This window comes from Pseudonaja textilis, chromosome 1, assembly GCF_049901715.1.
Source record: "Pseudonaja textilis isolate UNSWEBS1 chromosome 1, rPseTex1.2, whole genome shotgun sequence".
NCBI lineage: Eukaryota > Metazoa > Chordata > Lepidosauria > Squamata > Elapidae > Pseudonaja > Pseudonaja textilis.
In genome coordinates this window covers 77444044-77463174 of record NC_141990.1, presented here as the reverse complement: position 1 = coordinate 77463174, position 19131 = coordinate 77444044, and the positions used below count along the sequence as shown (strand labels likewise).

Sequence of the window (19131 nt, the reverse complement as noted above, 5' to 3'; positions counted from 1 at the left end):
AGGAGCTCTCGATCTCATAGTTCATAATCACAACAAAGTCTTTTGCAGAATTAAAATTCTTTCATCAGAGGAATCTTTCTTTCCTGGCCACCAATTTCTTTATTCTGTTTTTTTTTTTTTTTTTTTTGTGCGGCAGGAATAAACAGGGAGTTATGAGCCAATAAAGCATTTGGCTGATTTAGTTAATGGACCTGGATGATATATAAGGAGTACTGAATAAATTATTTTGGAACTGGAATTGTAAGCCAATAGTGTATTCTTCTATGGATATTTCTTTGGCTCCTAGGGTCGCTTGGAAAGCTATCCTTGCTGCATTTGTGTTTCCTCCACTATTGTTCTTTCATCTTGCAAAGCTCTCTCAAGATAAACTAAAACAGGATCAAAGGGTCTTTTCAGACAACCTCCAATAATAAAATACACATACGGGCTGACACTGCTGCTTATGGCGTCAAATAATACCGCCACTGAAAAGGTTGGTACGTGTACTGCATCGAACCAAAATTCAATGGTATTCAAAATTTTAACCGATACATCAAATACAAGAAAAAGAACAACAGTAGCAGTAATAGAGATGTCAAGTGTTGCTGGAGGAGTTTGCTGGGTTTTTTTCTGCATTCTGATAAAAATAGCCAAGGTGTAAAAGACCATGATGGGAATAAAAATCAGGAACTCGAGAAATATTTGGAATAGATTTGTGATTCTGCACTGTAACGTACTTTCATCCAAGTATATGTAGAACCTTGGGTAGCAAGCAAAGTATTCCAAAAGTGATACCAGCCCAGAAAATGTCCACAATGTGCTGACGAGAAAGAAAGAAAGATGTTCTGGCCTATGACATTGATACCAGGTAAAGTAAAAAACAGATAAATACCTTTCAAAGCAGAGAGCCGTTAACATAAAGAAGCTAGAATTGCATCCAATTGCATATATCAGTTCCATTACATAGGATACAGATAGACTGACAATACTTGGTTGTAAAAATAGCATACAATAAGTATATAGATAGATTAGAATACCAAGGTCAGCAATAGTTCTGTTTAGAACATATACGGTAAACCTGGTCTTCCTAATGTTAAAGGAAAGAAAAAGAATAACCAGTATGTTTCCAGATAGTCCCAAAATGCTGATCGGAATAGCAACGAGGATCATCGCTTATGCCAGTGTGGAATGCTTTCTGTGCTACTTCAGTCTCATTTTCATTCGCTGGGTCAGCATAGATGGAATATTGCTAATCTGTTCTGGCACAACATTATTCACATGTTTTGAAATTATTCTCAGCCTGTCAAAAGCAAACACAATTTCTTGTTATTACAGTATTACGCTCTGTTCATCCAGATACCTTATGGGATTTTATATTGCAAAAAGAAACTCCTCAAACCAGAATTTTTTCACATGTGACCCAAAACAACAGGTAGTCCTTGGTAAATGCCCACAAGTGGGATTGGCAATTCTGTCACTGAGCTGAATGAAAACACAACTGTTCTTATGATCTTAAGCATTGCTTTGCCAACCTGCAAAGGTCATAAATGTGAGGATTGGCAGCAAAGTTTTTCATTGCTGTTGTATATACAAAAGGTCACTCTCTGAAGCAGGGATGTTAAACTGGTGGCCTGAAGGCCAGATGCATCATGCCTAGGCCATGCCCATCCCAGCTCTGTGAATGGCAAAACCCGCAAAAGTCACGTGACGTGATTTTGACACCTGTGCTCTGAAGCAATTGCTAAACAAGGACTATCTGAGTCATGTTACGTGATTATTACGATTTGTTCATTCACCTAAGAACAGGGAAGAAAGGGAATTTAAAGAGATTATTTATTTATCCAGACAAATTTCTACATAATCTTCCAAATAGTTTTGTTGGTGATGAGGTGATTGTTCGAATAGAGAAATCACTTTTACTATAATTGGGAGCAAAGGGACCAAATCTACTTATTTTGTAATACATTTTATCTAAATCAACAAATAAAACCCCTTTCTTACATTTCTTAAATAAATAGCTTTTCCAGAACAAAATTGCAACATGCAGAAGGATTCCTTTTCAGAAGTGGCTACTTCGATATACTATACATATACAAAAATACTATGGGAACCAGTGTTGCATTATAAACGGGTGGGATACAAATGTTTAACATCCAGTTCTGTGGGCGTGGCTTAGGTGGTGGGTGTGGCTTGGTGGTCATGTAACTGGGTGGACATGGCTTGGTCATGTTATTGGCTGGGTGTGGCCAACTCAATATCACTCACATCGAGGTGCGCATCTCCACCACTGGCCTCATGACTGGGGATGCTGCAACAGTCGTAAGTTTGAAAAATGGTCATAAGTCACTTTTTTCAGTGCCATTGTAACTTTGAATGGTCACTCCACACAAGCAAAGTACCAGCAAAGGAGGGGGAAAAAAAACCTCCAGAGAAGTTCCTGAGACAGGAAGTCTAGTCCTGTCAAGAATGTAATAACAAAGAGGCAGTTTCTATAAGCAACACCAGAATGTTTCCTTCCTGCCTTCCTTACAGGATTAGGCCAGTAATTTCTTCTAACAACCAGTTCTCCGAATAGGTGCGAACTGGTAGAATCCCACCCCTGGTTATAAATATATCTAGGTTTATGCTTAAAACGTTAAGTGTTCCTTTTCATGCCCAATGATTCCCTCATGAACCAGGGCAACCAGGAAACAACAGAAATGCTGCAGGTTCTAGAGATCAGATTGTTCATAGGAATTTCTATACTGGACTGTGGCCCTGATACTGATTGAAATGGTTCATCTAGATACCTCTTTTAGTACTGCTAAGGTAAGTAACCAGTAATCCTTTAGGTATTATTAACTGACAATACTGGCAAAGGGAAAGGATGCTGGGACTTGTACTTTGGCAACATTAGAAGACTACAGTATCTCCATTCTTATACTACTGTCAATAATCTGTCAATAATCACCTACTAAGATACTGATTATGCAAAATAACTTGTATTGGAACCTATCCGTGTCTACTTAAAGATCACCTACAGATCAAACTCTTTAACTCTGCCTCTCTGAAGTCAATACAGAATTGCTCTTGAGTCTTGAGGAATAGCAAACGGGTTAGGAAAGGCACGAGTGGCCAACACATTAACCTTATTTCTGGAGAGAACACCAAAGAGAAAAGATGATTTTCATTTGCCTGAGTTCCAAACTTCCTTCCAGGCTGTTATAAGGACTATTCTATTTTTGGTGCAGTGCAGAGGTGGTATTCAGCGGGTTCTGACCAGTTCTGGAGAACTGGTAGCGGAAATTTTGAGTAGTTTGGAGAATCGGCAAATACCACCTCTGACTGGCCCACCCCCTTCTATTCTCTGCCTCCTGAGTCCCAACTGATCGGCTGGGCCTTCTTTTGTTGCCCTGAACAGGAGAACAGAGCTGAAAAGCAGGTTAGGAATGAGGATTTTACAGTATCCTTCCCCTGCCACACCTGCCAAGTTACGCCATGACCAGAGAACCGGTAGTAAAAATTTTTTGAATCCCACCACTGGTGCAGCGATCTCTTTTTAACAGCCTGATCACTGGTTAAATATTCTTACAATCAAATTACAGAAAATACAGGATTATGTTCACAAATTCCTAGAATGCCTCTTAAATAGACACTTGTGGCTAATAAAACTTTTATCAAATTAGATAGAAAAGTAAATGCTACCATGGTTAGTTATCCCATATTTTTTCAACCGTCTGATCAGGTTTCTGGTTCATCATAAACATTTAATTCTGTGACCAGGTGCCTATGACATGGACCAAACAACAGAATGAGAATCCTATGACCTCACAGCAACTGTTAACCACAGTATGGTCAAAAGAGTATCATCCTGAATCTGTTTCATTGTGAATTTTGTCTTGGTTTGAGCACAGTGTTTGTCTTAATTTTGAAACAGGAATAGATGATGTATAATATAAAACAGGCAGGGCCACCATGACTTAGTTTTTGTTATTTTTAAGGAGCATCTTCTCTGGCTTATCAATACACAGCTCAGGAGCCAAAGATAACTTGGAAAGAAATCATAAATATATTAATAACTAGTATTTTCAAAAGAACCTTTAAATTACAGTATGGAATATGTGGAGTAGCATCATTTTAATCTGTTTTGTTAGCATTGTTGGATTGTATAGATTACTTCATTTTTTTCTAATCAGAATTTATTTTAATCTACATTTTTATATGCAATTTCTCCTAATACATGAAGCTTTCTGTGTTACGTTTCTACATTTGCACCAATCAATGAGAAATGATAGCTATTTATATGATTTATATTCACTACAGTTTATCTGCCCCACAGATGAATCGATTTTTCCCATTTTGATCCAAGGCAGGTTTTCTTCACATTCCAAAGCACAGTAGTTAATTGCAATGCCAGCATCCATATGGCTACCCAATGATTTTTATTCTATTTGAATCTATTTATTTATTCTATTTGAATTGCTAATAGTATCATCATAGATTGCAAGTAAGCTCCTCTATTTGTTCCCTTCTGATTAGGACAAGTATCCCACCTCAAATCTGAGAAAAATAAACATACTGTAAGCAAATATGAGTCTTCCTCGTTCTCTTCGGCCTCTCAAAAGTGTTTTTCAGTAGCTCTTTGTGGTTTACTGTGATTTGTTGACAAAGCATAATTGATTAGGTTCTCATAGGCTAAACACATTATTTATACATCATGTATGACAGACACAGCCAGAGTGCTTTGTACTGCTGAGATCCCCGGTATTGTGCAATGAGGCATGTTCACTAGATAGCTAGCAGTTTTCCCATTTGCTTGTTATTTTTTTAATTTTGCCATTTGTTATTCAATAATACTGAAAAATGCAACATCGCCAGTGGTGGGTGTCAACATTTTTTACTACCAGTTCTGTGGGCATGGCAGGGGAAGGTGGGTGTGGCATGGCAGGGGAAGGTTACTGCAAAATCCCATTCCCTCCCTACTCCGCTAACCTGCTTTCCAGCTCCGTTCTCCTGTGCAGGGCAACAAAAGAAGACCCAGCCAATCAGCAGGGACTCCAGAGGCAGAGAATAGATGGGGGTAGGGCCAATCAGAGGTGGCATTTGCCGGTTCCCTGAACTACTCAAAATTTCTGCAACTGGTTCTTCAGAACTGATCAGAACCTGTTGAATACCACCTCTGGATTGAATATATGATCACTGAAAGGGAAATGAAATAATAGATGAAAAGGATGAAAATCTTATTTTCATCTATGACTAGTTGATACATTTTGAATATACATAATTTAGAGACCAAATTAAACCACCAATTAGTTATACAGTAGATGGGTCCCTCCGTTTAGTCATCCAACCAGAAAAAATAGAACTGGTACCAATCAAATATACATGCCTTCTGGAATAGAATTGACTTCTTCATATGGAGGGAATCTGAAGGACTGTGAACAGACCATCTTCTAATGACTGTGTCACATATTTTTGAACAAGCCCAAAAGAAGCAAGAGGCAGGATTTCAGAGAAGCAAAATACTTTTGAGTATATTTGACCATTTTTGTTTGTTTATTTATTTTCCCTCCTTTCTAGTAGCTCTTGTGTTTTGCCTCTGTGGAAATCAGAGACAAATTATCCATGAAGCATCCAAGCAACCTCCAATACTAACATCAAATATGTATTCCTCATAGGACACACAGCATCTTAGATCTCTGTTTAACTGGTCGTAACTCTTAATTCTCTCTCCCACATTTGCCCCTGGCACAACTATAAGGTAAACCTCTCTTGTAGCTCTCTAGAAGGCTAAGAAGGAGGCCCAGGAGAAACTGTCAAGGCAAGGAGAAACTAGAAAATAATCTGCCCCTGCCTATTATTAGGAATCTCCACTGGATTATTTATTTGTTTGTTTGTCAAACTTGTACAAAATAACAAGTATAAGTATGAATATAAACAACAACAAAGGGAGTAGATACAGATAAATGGGGACAGTAAGACAGGAACGGTAGGCACGCTGCTGTGTTTATACCCGCCCCCTTAAAGGACCTCTTAAGAATGGGTGAGGTCCACGGTAGACAGTTTGAGGTTGAAGCTGTGAGGGGTTGAGTCTGTAACAATGGAGTCTGGTAGGGCATTCCAGATGTTGTTCACTCTGTTGCTGAAGTCGTCTTTCCTGCAATCGAGTTTGGAGCGGTTTACCTTGAGTTTGTATCAGTATTAATTACAACAATTAATCTTCCATGTAAGTGAAGTATGACCATTAATGAAATTAACCTTCCATGTAAATGAAGTATTCAAGTTATTATTAGTTGTATACCTAAATTGATGTGTTCTTTATAAATTCTTATTAAGGTGAAAATGTCATAATTCCCAATTCACTCTTTGCTAGTCATGTGTCCTATTTAATTCCCAAGTAACATGGATTATAGTTTATTATCAAATACTGCAGCTACAGATGTCAAAATGGTACCGCCTGATAGAAACTGGGCTGGTACCACATTCTATCCCACTTGAATTTAAAAGGATTCTTTTAATATAAAAAACCCATAAAGAATGAAAGCTGGTGCTGGCTTCTAGCATAGTATTTCTCAAATTTAGCAACTTTAAGATATGTGGACTTCAACTCCCAGAATTACTGACCAAGCAACCTATGTGCGCCGCAAATCCCAGAAACTTTGTCCACTCCTGGATGAAACTCCTTGAAAAGTAACTTTTCTATATAAATGCCTTCCTGGCAGAGGTGTGTATTCAGCAGGTTCTGACCAGTTCTGTAGAACCAGTGACGGAAATTTTGAGTAGTTTGGAGAGGGCCAGTCAGAAGTGGTATTTGTTGGTTCTCCAAACTACTCAAAAATTCCGCTCCCTGTTCTCCAGAACTGGTCAGAACCTGCTGAATACCACCTCTGAATATTGCCCCGAGTATCTTTATTTCTAAGAATGCTTTTTTTGACTCCTTATAATATTTAGCATTTGAAAATAAAAATGTCAGCTTTCCTTACCTCTCAAACCCATTGGAAAATGCTTTTTTGTGATTTCTTCTCAAGGAGTAGCTCTAAGAGGTCAAGTGTAGGTGATCCTTACCTTCTCCTTGATCTGGAGAGGGGTGCTAAGCAGCCATTCCCTTCATTGGCTCCTAATTTGGCCATGCTTGCTGGTTTTGGAAAAAGCACAATGGAGTTCTGTCGTGCTGCTCCGGAAGCCAATCATCAGTTTTCTAATAAATGTGTTATGTTTTGGATCTGTATTTTTTCAAGGAAACATGTTTACCATGATAGTCACTTTTGAATGGGCAAGTCCCCTTTTCCCAAGTGAACCTACCACAAAGAAAGATTCCAGATGATGGCTATTGCCACTAGCCCCAAATTATTGGGAATCCCAGCGACCGAGGATGCTGCTTTCAATTGTACTTTTACCGCAGAATACTTAGCTAAAGGTTCCCCTTGCACATACATGCTAGTCATTTCTGACTCTAGGAGGTGGTGCTCATCTCCATTACAAAGCCGAAGAGCCAGCACTGCCTGAAGACATCTCTGTGGTCATGTGGCCAGCATGACAAAACGCCAAAGGCGCATGGAACACTGTTGCCTTCCCTCCAAAGTGGTTCATATTTTTCTACTTGAATTTTTACATGCTTTTGAACTGCTAGTTTGGCAGAAGCTGGGACAAGTAACGGGAGCTCACTCCATTATGCAGTGCTAGGGATTTGAACCGCCAACCTTTCTGATTGACAAGCTCAGTGTCTTAGCCACTGAACCATCGCGTCCCCTTATCTAGATTTCTTTTTTTACAAAAAGCATCTCTAAGTCCTCACTTTTATGACCTTCTAATAAAGGTAGTCCTCAACTTATGACAATTGAGCCCCAAATTGTTGCTGCTAAGTGAGACAATAGTTAATTTTGCCCCATTTTACCATCTTTCTTGCCACTGTTATTAAATGAATCACTGCAGATATTAAGTTAGTAACAAGGCTGTTACTGGCTTTCCCATTGACCTTGCTTGTCAAAAGATCACAAAAGGTGGTCACGTGACCCTTGGACACTGCAACCTTTGCAAACAGGAACCAATCGGCCAGCATCCACAGTTTGATCACACAACTATGGGGATGCTGCAATGGTCATGAGTCATTCTTTCAGACATAACCAGATGTAGTATTCAGCAGGTTCTGACCAGTTCTGGATAACCAATAGCGGAAATTTTGAGTAGTTTGGAGAACCGGCAAATACCACCTCTAGTTGGCCCCGCCCCATCTATTCTCTGCCTCCCAAGTTCCAGCTGATCGGCTGGGTCTTCTTTTGTTGCCCTGCACAGGAGAACGAAGCTGGAAAGCAGATTAGTGGGGTGGGGAGGGAATGGGGATTTTGCAGTAACGTTCCCCCAGGAGTGGGGAGGCAATGGAGATTTTACAGTATCCTTCCCGTCACGCCCACCAAGCCAAACCACATCCACCAAGCCATGCCCAGAGAACTGATATTGAAAAATATTTGAATCCCACCACTGGACATAACTGAATAGTCACTAAGTGAACTGTTGTAAGTCGAGGACCCCCTGAATTTTGGCCCTGGAGAGGGGCTGCTTGCCTTTCTTAATGGTCTGATTGTGTTGCCTATACTTCTTTCTCTTCTTTAGAATTTTTGTTGAATGATCACTCTAAGGTCCGAGTGTCAAACTCAATCGCATCACGTGACATATCATGGAATATAGCAATGTTTTTTGCCTTTGTGGACCTGCCATGGATGTGGCTTGTGCATGACACATTCAGCCCTTGGGCCGCCAGTTCGACACCCCTGTTCTAAGGGGTCACTGGTTTATTCTGTGGTGGCTCAATTGAGAACTGCATAAGCATTGCCCCCTATAATTCACCAAGAATTATACAAATTTGCATGAAATTTGCACATAGTATTTTATATACGTATATGTCTTGCATGCATAATGTAATTTTCATATCAGAAATACCATGCCAGTGTGATTTGTTCACCTACTCCATTTATTGTCCTGCTCTCGTTGAGGGGCAATTTGAGGTCTCTGCTTTTGCTTCTTGCAGTTCTTTTTAAAACAATCCCAAGCTGGTCCGCCCTTCTGATAAACAACATTCTTTTTTGCAAGATAAGACACATGTCTACATGAAGGTTTGTCTCCTGCATGAGCTTTTGGTTGGAGTGCTCTGAATTTCTACCAGCTCTTCTCATCTCTGCCCAGTGCTAGGAACAAGGGCTTGGTATGTTATGAGGTGGCATAGCACAGAGTACCCAGGCATGTACTAGAAGTCAGTAACAGTGCATACAACATTTGTAAAGAAATTTATTTCGTAGCAGAGAATGCACATCAGTTTTCTTCTATGCTTCTTCTAGCTGTGGATTTTAAAGTCTCTGCTTGTGTTTTTATAAGCATGGCTGTTTTGTCTGACAAAGCTATTTCAAGAAACACAAAGGGTGTCTTCATTTTCGGCTTCTTCCAATATCCAACAATGAGATATATAAAAGGACTGATAGAACTGCTGAAAGACTCCAATAGCGTGTGAAGGCTAGTCAGAATATATCCATCAATGCTGTTGACCCAGTACATCAAGATCGTAGCCAAGTTAAATGGTACATTCAACATCAGAAAGAGAAGAACTGTGGCTACAACGATGACATCTAGTCTTAGTGGAGGAGCTTCCTCTTGTTTCATATGAATTCTAATCCATATGCCTAAAGAAAAAAATATCGTACTTGGAATAAAAAATAATTGAGTGATGATTAGTGCTATGGTTGAAGTTGTACACCTCTCAATGTCCTTGGTGCTTACTTCCATCGTTGGAGAGCAAAAATAGTGGACCACAATTGATAACAGAGCAGTGAACCCCCACAAAGAAAAGGACACAATGGCTGAGAAATTCTTGGGCCGAAACTGTCTATACCAAACAGGGAAAAAGTGAATGCACCATCGCTCAGCAGCAATAGCTGTAAAGATATAAAGGCCAACTTGATGACTGCTTAAATGCAAAACATGCAGTACCCGGTGAGACATTAAACTGAAGGTCCACGGTTTAAAAAACATAACATACTCAGCAATGATGCTGAAGTTTATAACGTTATTAGCAACTCCCACACACACAAAATACAAGTTTAATTTAATCTTGAGCCTGCAGCAGAGGATCCATAAAATAACTGAATTTCCTATGAATCCCAAAATGCAGATCGGAAGAGAGATGATTAGTACTTTTTCTTCTACATTGTATTCCTTGGTATGATGAAAGCGAGAAAACGAAGAACTTTCCTCTGCCTCCATGTTGCTAATAAAATGTTGCATACTTTTTCTTTTTCAGCCTGTCAAATCAAACACAATTATTAAGATAGGTAGGAAACTTTGAACAAAACCACCTGTAAGATAAAAATGCTTTGACTGGGAAGAACCAACCTAGACTATCTGCCTAATACCAAGGATTTGTTAGTCCTTTGAGAAGACAGGGATGGTTGGATGCCTTATGTGCTTTACCATTTACTTCCATTCCAAGGCACAAATATTCCACATACCATGATACTCCTCAGGAGAATCCCTAAATATTGATCTCTACATTTTGTAATAACTTGAGTTAATTCTGACTTCACTTCAGTTTTCAGCAAAAGAAAGACAGGTTAGATTATCAGCCCTGGTTGTAAGATTAATATGCCACATGCTAACAGCGTAATTTCAGCCAGTGTAGCATAGATGCCATCAAAGCCCAATTTTACTCCCAGGTTTGTCCAAAGTAGAAACTATCTTGCAGATGTCTAGTATGATGTTACCTATATCCCACTAATGAAATGCTGTATCCTGATATAGTACACACACAGAATATGACCTTAACTGACTATATTTTTAAAGACAGTATTGAGAGATAATTGTACTGTCTCATAAGTTGCACAGGTAATTCTCAGTTAAACAATGGTAATGTGGACTGACATTGCCAGCACTAAGTGACACACATCTAAAGCACAACAACACATGCTCATTCGACTTAAGTGTCAGCAATTCCAGCAATCTCAGTTGGCATCATTAAGTAAAGACTTTGTGACTGTGACTTCCAATCTCTTGTTGGCTTCCCAGTTGACTTTGCTTGTGGGAAGCCAGCTGGGAAGATTGCAAATAGCTATCACATATCTGTGGGATGCTGTGATGGCCAGAATTCTGAGAACGTCATAACTATCTTTCGTTCAGTGCCATCCTAATTTTGAATGCTTACTTGAACAAGTGATCGTTAAACAAGGACCATCTGTGGGGTCCTTGCTGCTCTCTGAGCTTGGTTGTTTTCTTGCCAACGTTGTTAGGAATGTAAGTCACCTAACAGCTATTTGGGTTGAAAATATATAAACCAGGATAAACATTTTAAAACTATCTTTAAGAAAATGCAAAACTGTAGTTGGGTGTAGATGGAGCCAGAAACCTGGGTTGTTTTGGTCTTAGTCTCAGAAGAGGATTGTGTCTCAGTGAATCTCTGTTTTCCTTCTGTTGGAGAGTTTTGCCATTCTTCCTAATTGACTGATATTCCTGGATTTTATGTAAGTCTGTTACTGAACTGTTTTTGATACTGGACTTTGTTATTGGACTATCCCTGGATTGAAAACTGATTGATCTTACCTGTGAATGACTTTGGACTGCTTATTTTGAACTTTGCTTAAACCTTTCTGGAAGTAAAAACCTACATTTACTGTATAGTGTATCTGTGTGCTATGTGTGTATTATTCAAACACTTCTTTCAAATACGTCTCCCTGTATGCACTCATTCTCCTAACGGGGAATTACCTCAACAAACATGGCACAGACGATGCTACCCAGTTTGGTAATAAAACATCTGGAAGAACACAGCCAAGCTCAGAGAGCACCAAGGACCCCTCATTTCAACCCTGATCTACAAATATTCTCTTCCAAATGTGTTTTCATCACATTATTTTTGAAGTCAACTCTTCAATCAATGGTATGGGAAAAGAAATGCCTCTTTTCCTTTGCTTTATTTTGGATGATGGGCAAGAAGTCTAATGTACAATGGACAGGTCTCATTTCACCAAATTCCAAATTATTGCCTGGGGATTGCAGCCTGGTTCGTAATAAACTCTCTTCTAACTAAGGATGCATTATCTTAATTTTCAGCGCTTATTATTTTTTTTCAACGCACTTGGGCAGGAACAGCAAATGCATATTGCTAAATGGCATTTAATTAGTTACAAGCGGCTCTCTGCCAGTTTCTGTAATTGCCAGCCAAGGAAAAGAGAGAGTTAAGTATCTTTATATAAAAAGTAAAAGCACTTTTTCTGCCTCCTAAAACTTGCTTCCAAGAATGGATAAGCAATACATTTACTATATTATGTAACTATATTACAGCCAATATACCATCAATTACTTCTGGATAAAAAAAAATCTTTTAAGTGTTAATTGTATCAATAGGTAAGAACATTTCCCAGAATTAAAGTGGTAGATTAAGTAACGATTGGAGAAGTAGATTGACTTGTAAGACTGGCAGAGTATCAGATGAAAGGTAGCAAGGGGAAATAGGATTGATCACAATTTATAGGTCACAGATGAATGGGTTGGAGATAGGAAGGCTTGAAATTAAGAGGGTGGCATGCTTTCTTCCACTGAGTTGTCAAGCATAAGGAACATCATCCTGTTGCCATTATGAATGGCACTTGACTGATCTTCAAACACCACTATATTCCAAAGCCATAAGAAACCGGCCAAACCTCTGGTTCAAATCATCTGTCGTTTTCTCATTGGAACATCAATCTCAGTTAACACTTAAAAGAGAAAGTTGTGGCTAATCCATAGTGCTTGGGTCTAAATCTTTGACACGATGATTACATCTCTTTCCAGAACAGTGCCATTAAAGTCCCTGGGCTTTATTTTTGTTTTCTGTAACTCAGGTGTAATATACTCATTTTTGGTACCTCAAAGAAGAATCTATCCACTTATTGGATGTTCTCAGGAGATACAAATCATATACCACAGTGTATTTTTAGCCAATTCCTATAAATCAGGCACTTAATGATGTGGGAAGAAATGGTTTTTAAAAGATTAACATAAGTATCTGTTAAACAAACGAATCAATACTAACACCAGATTCCAGTTCTCCTTTTAGTCTTCATTGATCAAACTTCTGTTTTTCACATTACTGTAATATAATTCTGCCAAGATAGAGCTAGCCCCACAATTATGATGTGTTCCTTGCATAACAAATAGAATACTAGAATCTTGTGACATCAGCAGTTGTTGTTCATAGCATGGTAAGATTCACAATAGAATCACTTGATACCTATTTTAATCTAGCTTTAGTTTCAGAGTCTTGTAGATGAATTGTTGTGGAGAAAAGAGAGGAAATATATATCCTTTTTAAAAAGTCTGTAGAATACATTTTGATTTTATCAACTGAAATATCTTTAGGTCAGCCTGATCAGAATAGCGGTCAAAGACAAAACTTCCATTTTTGGCTGTGTTCTAGAGAATGACACAAAGCACTAATTCTTGTTTGGTTGTTTACAAATAAAACAGTGAACATATCCACTTTCCTCCTGAATATATCCAACACACTTTCTTCCTATTTTCCCCATAACAACAACCCTGGAGTGGGTTGAACAGAGAGAGTGACTGGCCCAAGGACACCCAGCTAACTTTCATGGCCCAGGATTGGAATTAATGGTCTCCCACTTTCTAGCCTGTTGCCTTAGTTGCTAGACCAAATTGAGTCTTTCTTCTATAAGAACTTTACCTTGTTTAGGACAGTGCTATTTTTTCACACAGCTTTTAAGTATCAAATCAAATTATTATGGTTGATGACCAGAGCTTTAAATATTTGCAGATTTGCAGAGATTTGCAACACTTTGCATTCCATATACAGTAATGTATACTCTATTTTTCTTTTCCTTTCTTGTTTTTTGTATTTCTATGCCATGAGTTCTGGAAGTGGTGAACTCTCTAAGTGACTAGCAATCAAACACACACACACACACACACACACACACACATTTCTATCTATCTATTATCTATCTATCTATCTATCTATCTATCTATCTATCTATCTATCTATCTATCTATCTATCTATCTATCTATCTATCTATCTATCTATCTTGCTAGCCACTTAGAGAGTTAACCATTAACTCAACCATGCTGTAAAGGACACAGGAAAACATATAAAGTCATGTTTTTGTTGATGCATCCCAACATTTCATACCATACCTTCCTCATGGGCTAGATGGAAAAAACCAAGTCTTAATTGGTTACTTGAAATTCAGGAGGTGAAGATAGATCAGATCTCTATCAAAAGAGTCCCAGAGCATAGGGATAGCTGACTATCCAGGTATCAGTCATGGCTGATCATCTTAGCATCTTTCTTGTTGGTAAGAATGATGACATTTCAAATTGACAACTATGATTGCAGTTAAAATAATAATAGTCTTATTATTCCCAACATTTCCCCCCTCAGATTACAGAGCAGAATACAAATTCTCTGCCTCTACTTTAATAGCCATCTCAAACTGAATTCAAAACCAAAAAGTTAAGGTCTCTTCTGTCCCAGTATACTTCCTGGACAATTGAAATTACAACCGCAGTTCTTATTTGCCCCTTATCCGGTTGAAAAGCATTGATGGCTGGAGAGAGATTGGCAGACGCTGGGTAAGAATCAAGCAGAGAATTATAGTCTAGAGCAGAGGTGTGAAAATCACGTGACATATCGGGACATTTTTCCCCTTCGCTAAACTGGGCATGGGCGTGGCCAGCATGTGATGCAGCCAGCCCATGAGCCATGAGTTTGATAGCCCTGGTCTAGAGCAGAGTTCCCCAACATTTCTGGTTTGAGAACCATCAGGGGTGTATGTGTGATAGCAATACCACTTACACTTATATACTACTTCACAGTGCTTTTACAGCCCTCTCTATAAGCAGTTTACAGAGTCAGCATATTGCCTCCAACAATCTGGGTCCTCATTTTATGCACCTCGGAAGGATGGAAGGTTGAGCCTGCTGAGATTCGAACTGCCAAATTCCAGGCAGTTGGCAGGCAGCAGTAGCAGCCTGCAGTACTGCATTCTAACCACTGCGCCACCATGGCATGTGATGGCTCTGTGTGAGCAGTGGGAAAGAGCACATGTGTGCATGCAACCTCATTTCCACAAATGGGGGACATACACACCCCTAAAGGGAGCATATGCAAATGCTCACCCACTACTTTCACATGTGGGGATGCGCTCACTCGCCTGCCACTTCCATGGCCCGGTTGCTAATTTCTCAAGAACTGATAAAGGGCCATGGCTTGGGGCTTGGGGATCTCTGGTCTAGAGTCCTTGCACGGACACTAATGGGTGAAGGCCAACTCTACCTTGAATGCCATTGAACCTTATTTAGCCTTACCCAGATGTAAACAATCAGTTGGCCTAAGTAATAAAGGCCTAAGTAATAAGTCAGCTAATTAAATTCTTCATGCACAGACCTGGGTGTTTGCATCTGACATTGATAGTTGTAATGGTATAATGTGGATCTCCTTAAAGATGAGGTAAAAAGATGCTGCATAGGAAATGATCCAACAAGAGAGGGTGAGTCCCCAATGGCTTAATGCTCAGAGGAAGAATCAGGAAAGACCCTCCCTAGTTGATCAGGTGGTTAAAAGTGGCGGGGATAATTTTGTACCTGGCAAGATTCTGCTAATATAAAATTATGTTTACAATAAAAGCAGATTTAGCAGATCTAGTCATTTCCTGTCTTTATTGCTTGGGAAGGGGGACAGTAGCTCAATTTACAACATTTTAGAATCAAAAATTTAGGTCATGTATTACATAGAAAGGAGATTCTACGGCAGCGGCCCCCAAACGTTTTGGGCAGCAGGGACTGGTTCCATGGAGAAGGATTTTTCTGAAGACCAGAAGGGGCATGGTTTTGCATGCTACCTGCATACCACAGATGGGGCTTCACTTGTTTGCATGGCCCAGTTGCCAGCATGCCACAGACCTGTGCTGTCCATGGACCGGGAGTTGGGGATCCCTGTTCTATGGGATCACTTTGACAAACCTCTATTTAGTTTATAATGATCCCGTATAAAGATTATTGTTTTATTTTTTAAAACTTCAGTTTCCCTAATCCATGCACAGTTGTACCATAATTTCCCCCCGCTATTCATTCTAACATTTAATTGAGCCTTAAATGTTATCTAAGATAACTGCAGGTCCATCCATCTAAGGTAAGATGCAAGGGTTTTTGATGAGGTGGTCCTCGTGTTGTGAAATTGTCTAAGGAATTCTGTATTCATAAGACATAATCCAGTACAGTAGTATATAGAATTTACTCTTGAGGAGCAATAACTTTTTATCAGATTGTGTATTAATTAATGCTTTATTAATAGTGTAATAGGCAGAACAAAGTATTTAAGAGTGTTTCAGATTCAAGTGTGCTTTAGTGTACTCAATAAATAATTCTTAACTGAATTAATGAAGAAATTAAATTTATTGAATAAGGATTCTGTTCTATTCTGTCCTATCCTATCGAATCTTATTCCCTGGCATTACCGTGCACAGCAGCATTCTTAGTGTTTCTGTGTTTTCAGAAAAACCCAATAGAGGTAGCATCTTTTATGTATTCTCTTTGTCATTCTTTTTCTTGTACTATAAATATAGAAAACACAGATCTCTTTGTATAACTATTTCCTATTCATAGGAGAAATTAATTCAGCTACAAAGGCCACATATGATGAAATGGTTCAGGTACATAGTGCTGGTTTTATTTTTAGTAAAACAATATGAATGGTCCATTTTGTAGGGTTTGTACATATGTAGTTTTCATTTTTCTGTGATCATACTTTTTGATCTTGCTTTTTGTAGGCTTTTTCCCCCTGGCAGAGTGGCCCTTACAAATATAAAATCTTAAAGTTCCATTTTTTAAAAAACATGAGTTTGATTCCCCTAAAGCCCTTAGGTAGTAAGATAAGTTAGAAGTAGTAACTGGTAAATATATCTGTAACAGGCATTTTTAGCGAAAGAAAAGGTTTCATCAGATATGTCTTTATATTTTTTCATTTTTAATGCCCAAATTCTTTTGTGACCAGCTGTAGCTAACTGGCGTCTAGATTGTCTGTGCTTTCTTTTTCGTTCAAAGCTCTCTCAAGCAACTTATGCATAGGTGCTGTGGCCTCCTGTTTTTGCCAATTTCCAACAAAGAAATAGACCAAAGGGCTGACACTACTTTTGATAGCGTCAAACAGCAGAGACAGTTGAAATAAAGCTGGGTTACGAAGTGCCTTAACCCACTTGCTCATAAAATAACGAGCTTGAAATGTAAAAATACAAACAAGAAAAAGGATAGCCATGATGATGAGGGTGATATCAAGTCTTGATTTGGTCCTTTGCTTTGGTCTTTTCCGCATTCTGATAAAAAGGGACAAAGCAGAAAAGAACATGATGGGGAACAAAAACATAAGGTGAACAATAGATTCAATCATGGATGCACTGTGACAGAAAGAATTGCTTTCAGAGTGGGATGAAAGCAATTTTGGGTAGCAGGAAACATATAATGTCAGGGCCACTAGAGAAGACCAGAACCATATTATGCAGCATATATTCAGTGTGAATTCCTTTGGACGGTGCTGTTGATAATAGAGAGGGAAGGAGACCATGAAATACCTTTCAAAGCATGCAACTGTTAATAAAAAAATGCTGGCATTGCTTGACAATGAATAAATATTCTCCATTGCCCGTGAAAAATAATAACTGACATAAAGTGATGTCAGAAATACACTAAACACTATAAGGAAGTAAATAGTCACAATAAAATCGGCTATTATCAAATTGAGAACATAAACTACGAATGTTGTCTTCTTCACCTTGCTGCAGAGCAGCCAAAAGACAGTTGTGTTCCCAATCAATCCCCAGAAACAGATTGGAATGGATAAGGCTGCCACTATTTCCATGGAAAACCCTTTGTTCCTTATCTGTAGCCAATTATTTAGCTCTGTGTCATTTGTTTTCATTGTAATAGCGTGAGAAGATAAGGTAATTGCTTCCGTCATCTTGCCATAGTCATTGTTCCATAATTCTTCTCAATCTGTCAAAATTAAACACAATTCTCATTAATAAGCCTCTTACATATTTTACAGAAGTAAGAAACACTCAAAAGTATTTCTTGTCTGGCAATAATACTAGTATTATCATTGTGTTTCTTTCACACAGATTTATTGCAAGACAAGAAATGCTAACTGGAATGTATGCTGACATAAAGTCTATTTTCTGGGAGTCAGAATATATGTTTATATTGATATTTTAATAGGACCAAGGGTGTTATTCTGTATTCTAGAAATGTCCTTTGGCTTTTCCATTGTAACACCGTTAATAGCACAATGCTTTCACTGGAAATGCTACACTGGTGTTGTCCTTTGTCACACCTATTTGCCAAAAACCTATTCCCAACAATGTGCAGAATGCTACAAACATACATTTTTGTGCATTTGGTCACCAGCCCATTATGTACAGATTTAATGATAACTGGATCTATATGGTCCATTTTCCACCTAATAATTTCTCCTTAAAGACAGGAGAACATCTTTAAAGTATTGCCTCAATACTTAAAGTATTGCTTATTTCTGTTATTCCAAACTAACATTTCAAGATGTGAGATGCAATTAATATTTGGTTAAAGGGAACTTTGCACAAAAGTGCAAAGCCCTTTGGGACACCACATTATCCAGGGCAAATATTTATGTGGAAAAAACCCGCAGTACTCAGAAAACAAACATCTATATGAGAATGTTTACATTTAGGCACAGCAACCCCTACTCAAGAAAAAAAGAGCCATAATTCAATAGGACCTTGCAATAAATCTTGTTTTAAGCTGGAAAGAATTGCAAGGCCCTGTTGGGAACAAAGATCCAAGTCAGGGAAGAAGAAACAGTGGCCTCCAGATTCAAACTATGAAGCCAGAAAAAGGCAGAATTCTTCTGGAAATTTCCCTGGCGCAAGCGTTTCTGAAGGTGAGAGACTATTCTAGAGGGAATGTACTGAGGGAATGTACTTCCTTTGCCATCTCTTCTGTAAAGTTACCCGTCTTGTTTCTGTGCCTAGGAGATTTTCAACTTCCAGCACTGCAAACCAGACTTGCTTTTGGAAAGATATCAGAAGGCACAGACATATATGCATTAGTTATAGTTACCGATTTGGTGTTCTCAGGAGAAAAATAAAACATTAAAAAATAAAATAACA

General features: G+C 38.7%; 3 protein-coding genes across 3 annotated transcripts; all 3 read right to left on the bottom strand.

Moving 5' to 3' along the window:
• Positions 1-300: 300 nt before the first annotated feature.
• LOC113439228 (proto-oncogene Mas-like) lies at positions 301-1149 on the bottom strand. Its single transcript, XM_026704993.1, has one exon. It carries the CDS (start codon positions 1147-1149, stop codon positions 301-303), a length of 849 nt encoding a protein of 282 aa, XP_026560778.1.
• Positions 1150-9264: 8115 nt separating this feature from the next.
• On the bottom strand, positions 9265-10209 carry LOC148127688 (mas-related G protein-coupled receptor member H-like). The gene has a single exon (XM_087939995.1). The coding sequence runs from the start codon at positions 10207-10209 to the stop codon at positions 9265-9267; it is 945 nt and encodes a 314-aa protein (XP_087796121.1).
• A 6782-nt stretch (positions 10210-16991) lies between these two features.
• Positions 16992-17945, bottom strand: LOC113439229 (proto-oncogene Mas-like). Its single transcript, XM_026704994.1, has one exon. It carries the CDS (start codon positions 17943-17945, stop codon positions 16992-16994), a length of 954 nt encoding a protein of 317 aa, XP_026560779.1.
• Between the last annotated feature and the right edge of the window lie 1186 nt (positions 17946-19131).

What these genes read in the sequence shown, in the direction of transcription:
- LOC113439228 (XM_026704993.1), bottom strand. Translation starts at nt 1,149, where the DNA reads ATGATCCTCGTTGCTATTCCGATCAGCATTTTGGGACTATCTGGAAAC.
- LOC148127688 (XM_087939995.1), bottom strand. Translation starts at nt 10,209, where the DNA reads ATGGAGGCAGAGGAAAGTTCTTCGTTTTCTCGCTTTCATCATACCAAG.
- LOC113439229 (XM_026704994.1), bottom strand. Translation starts at nt 17,945, where the DNA reads ATGACGGAAGCAATTACCTTATCTTCTCACGCTATTACAATGAAAACA.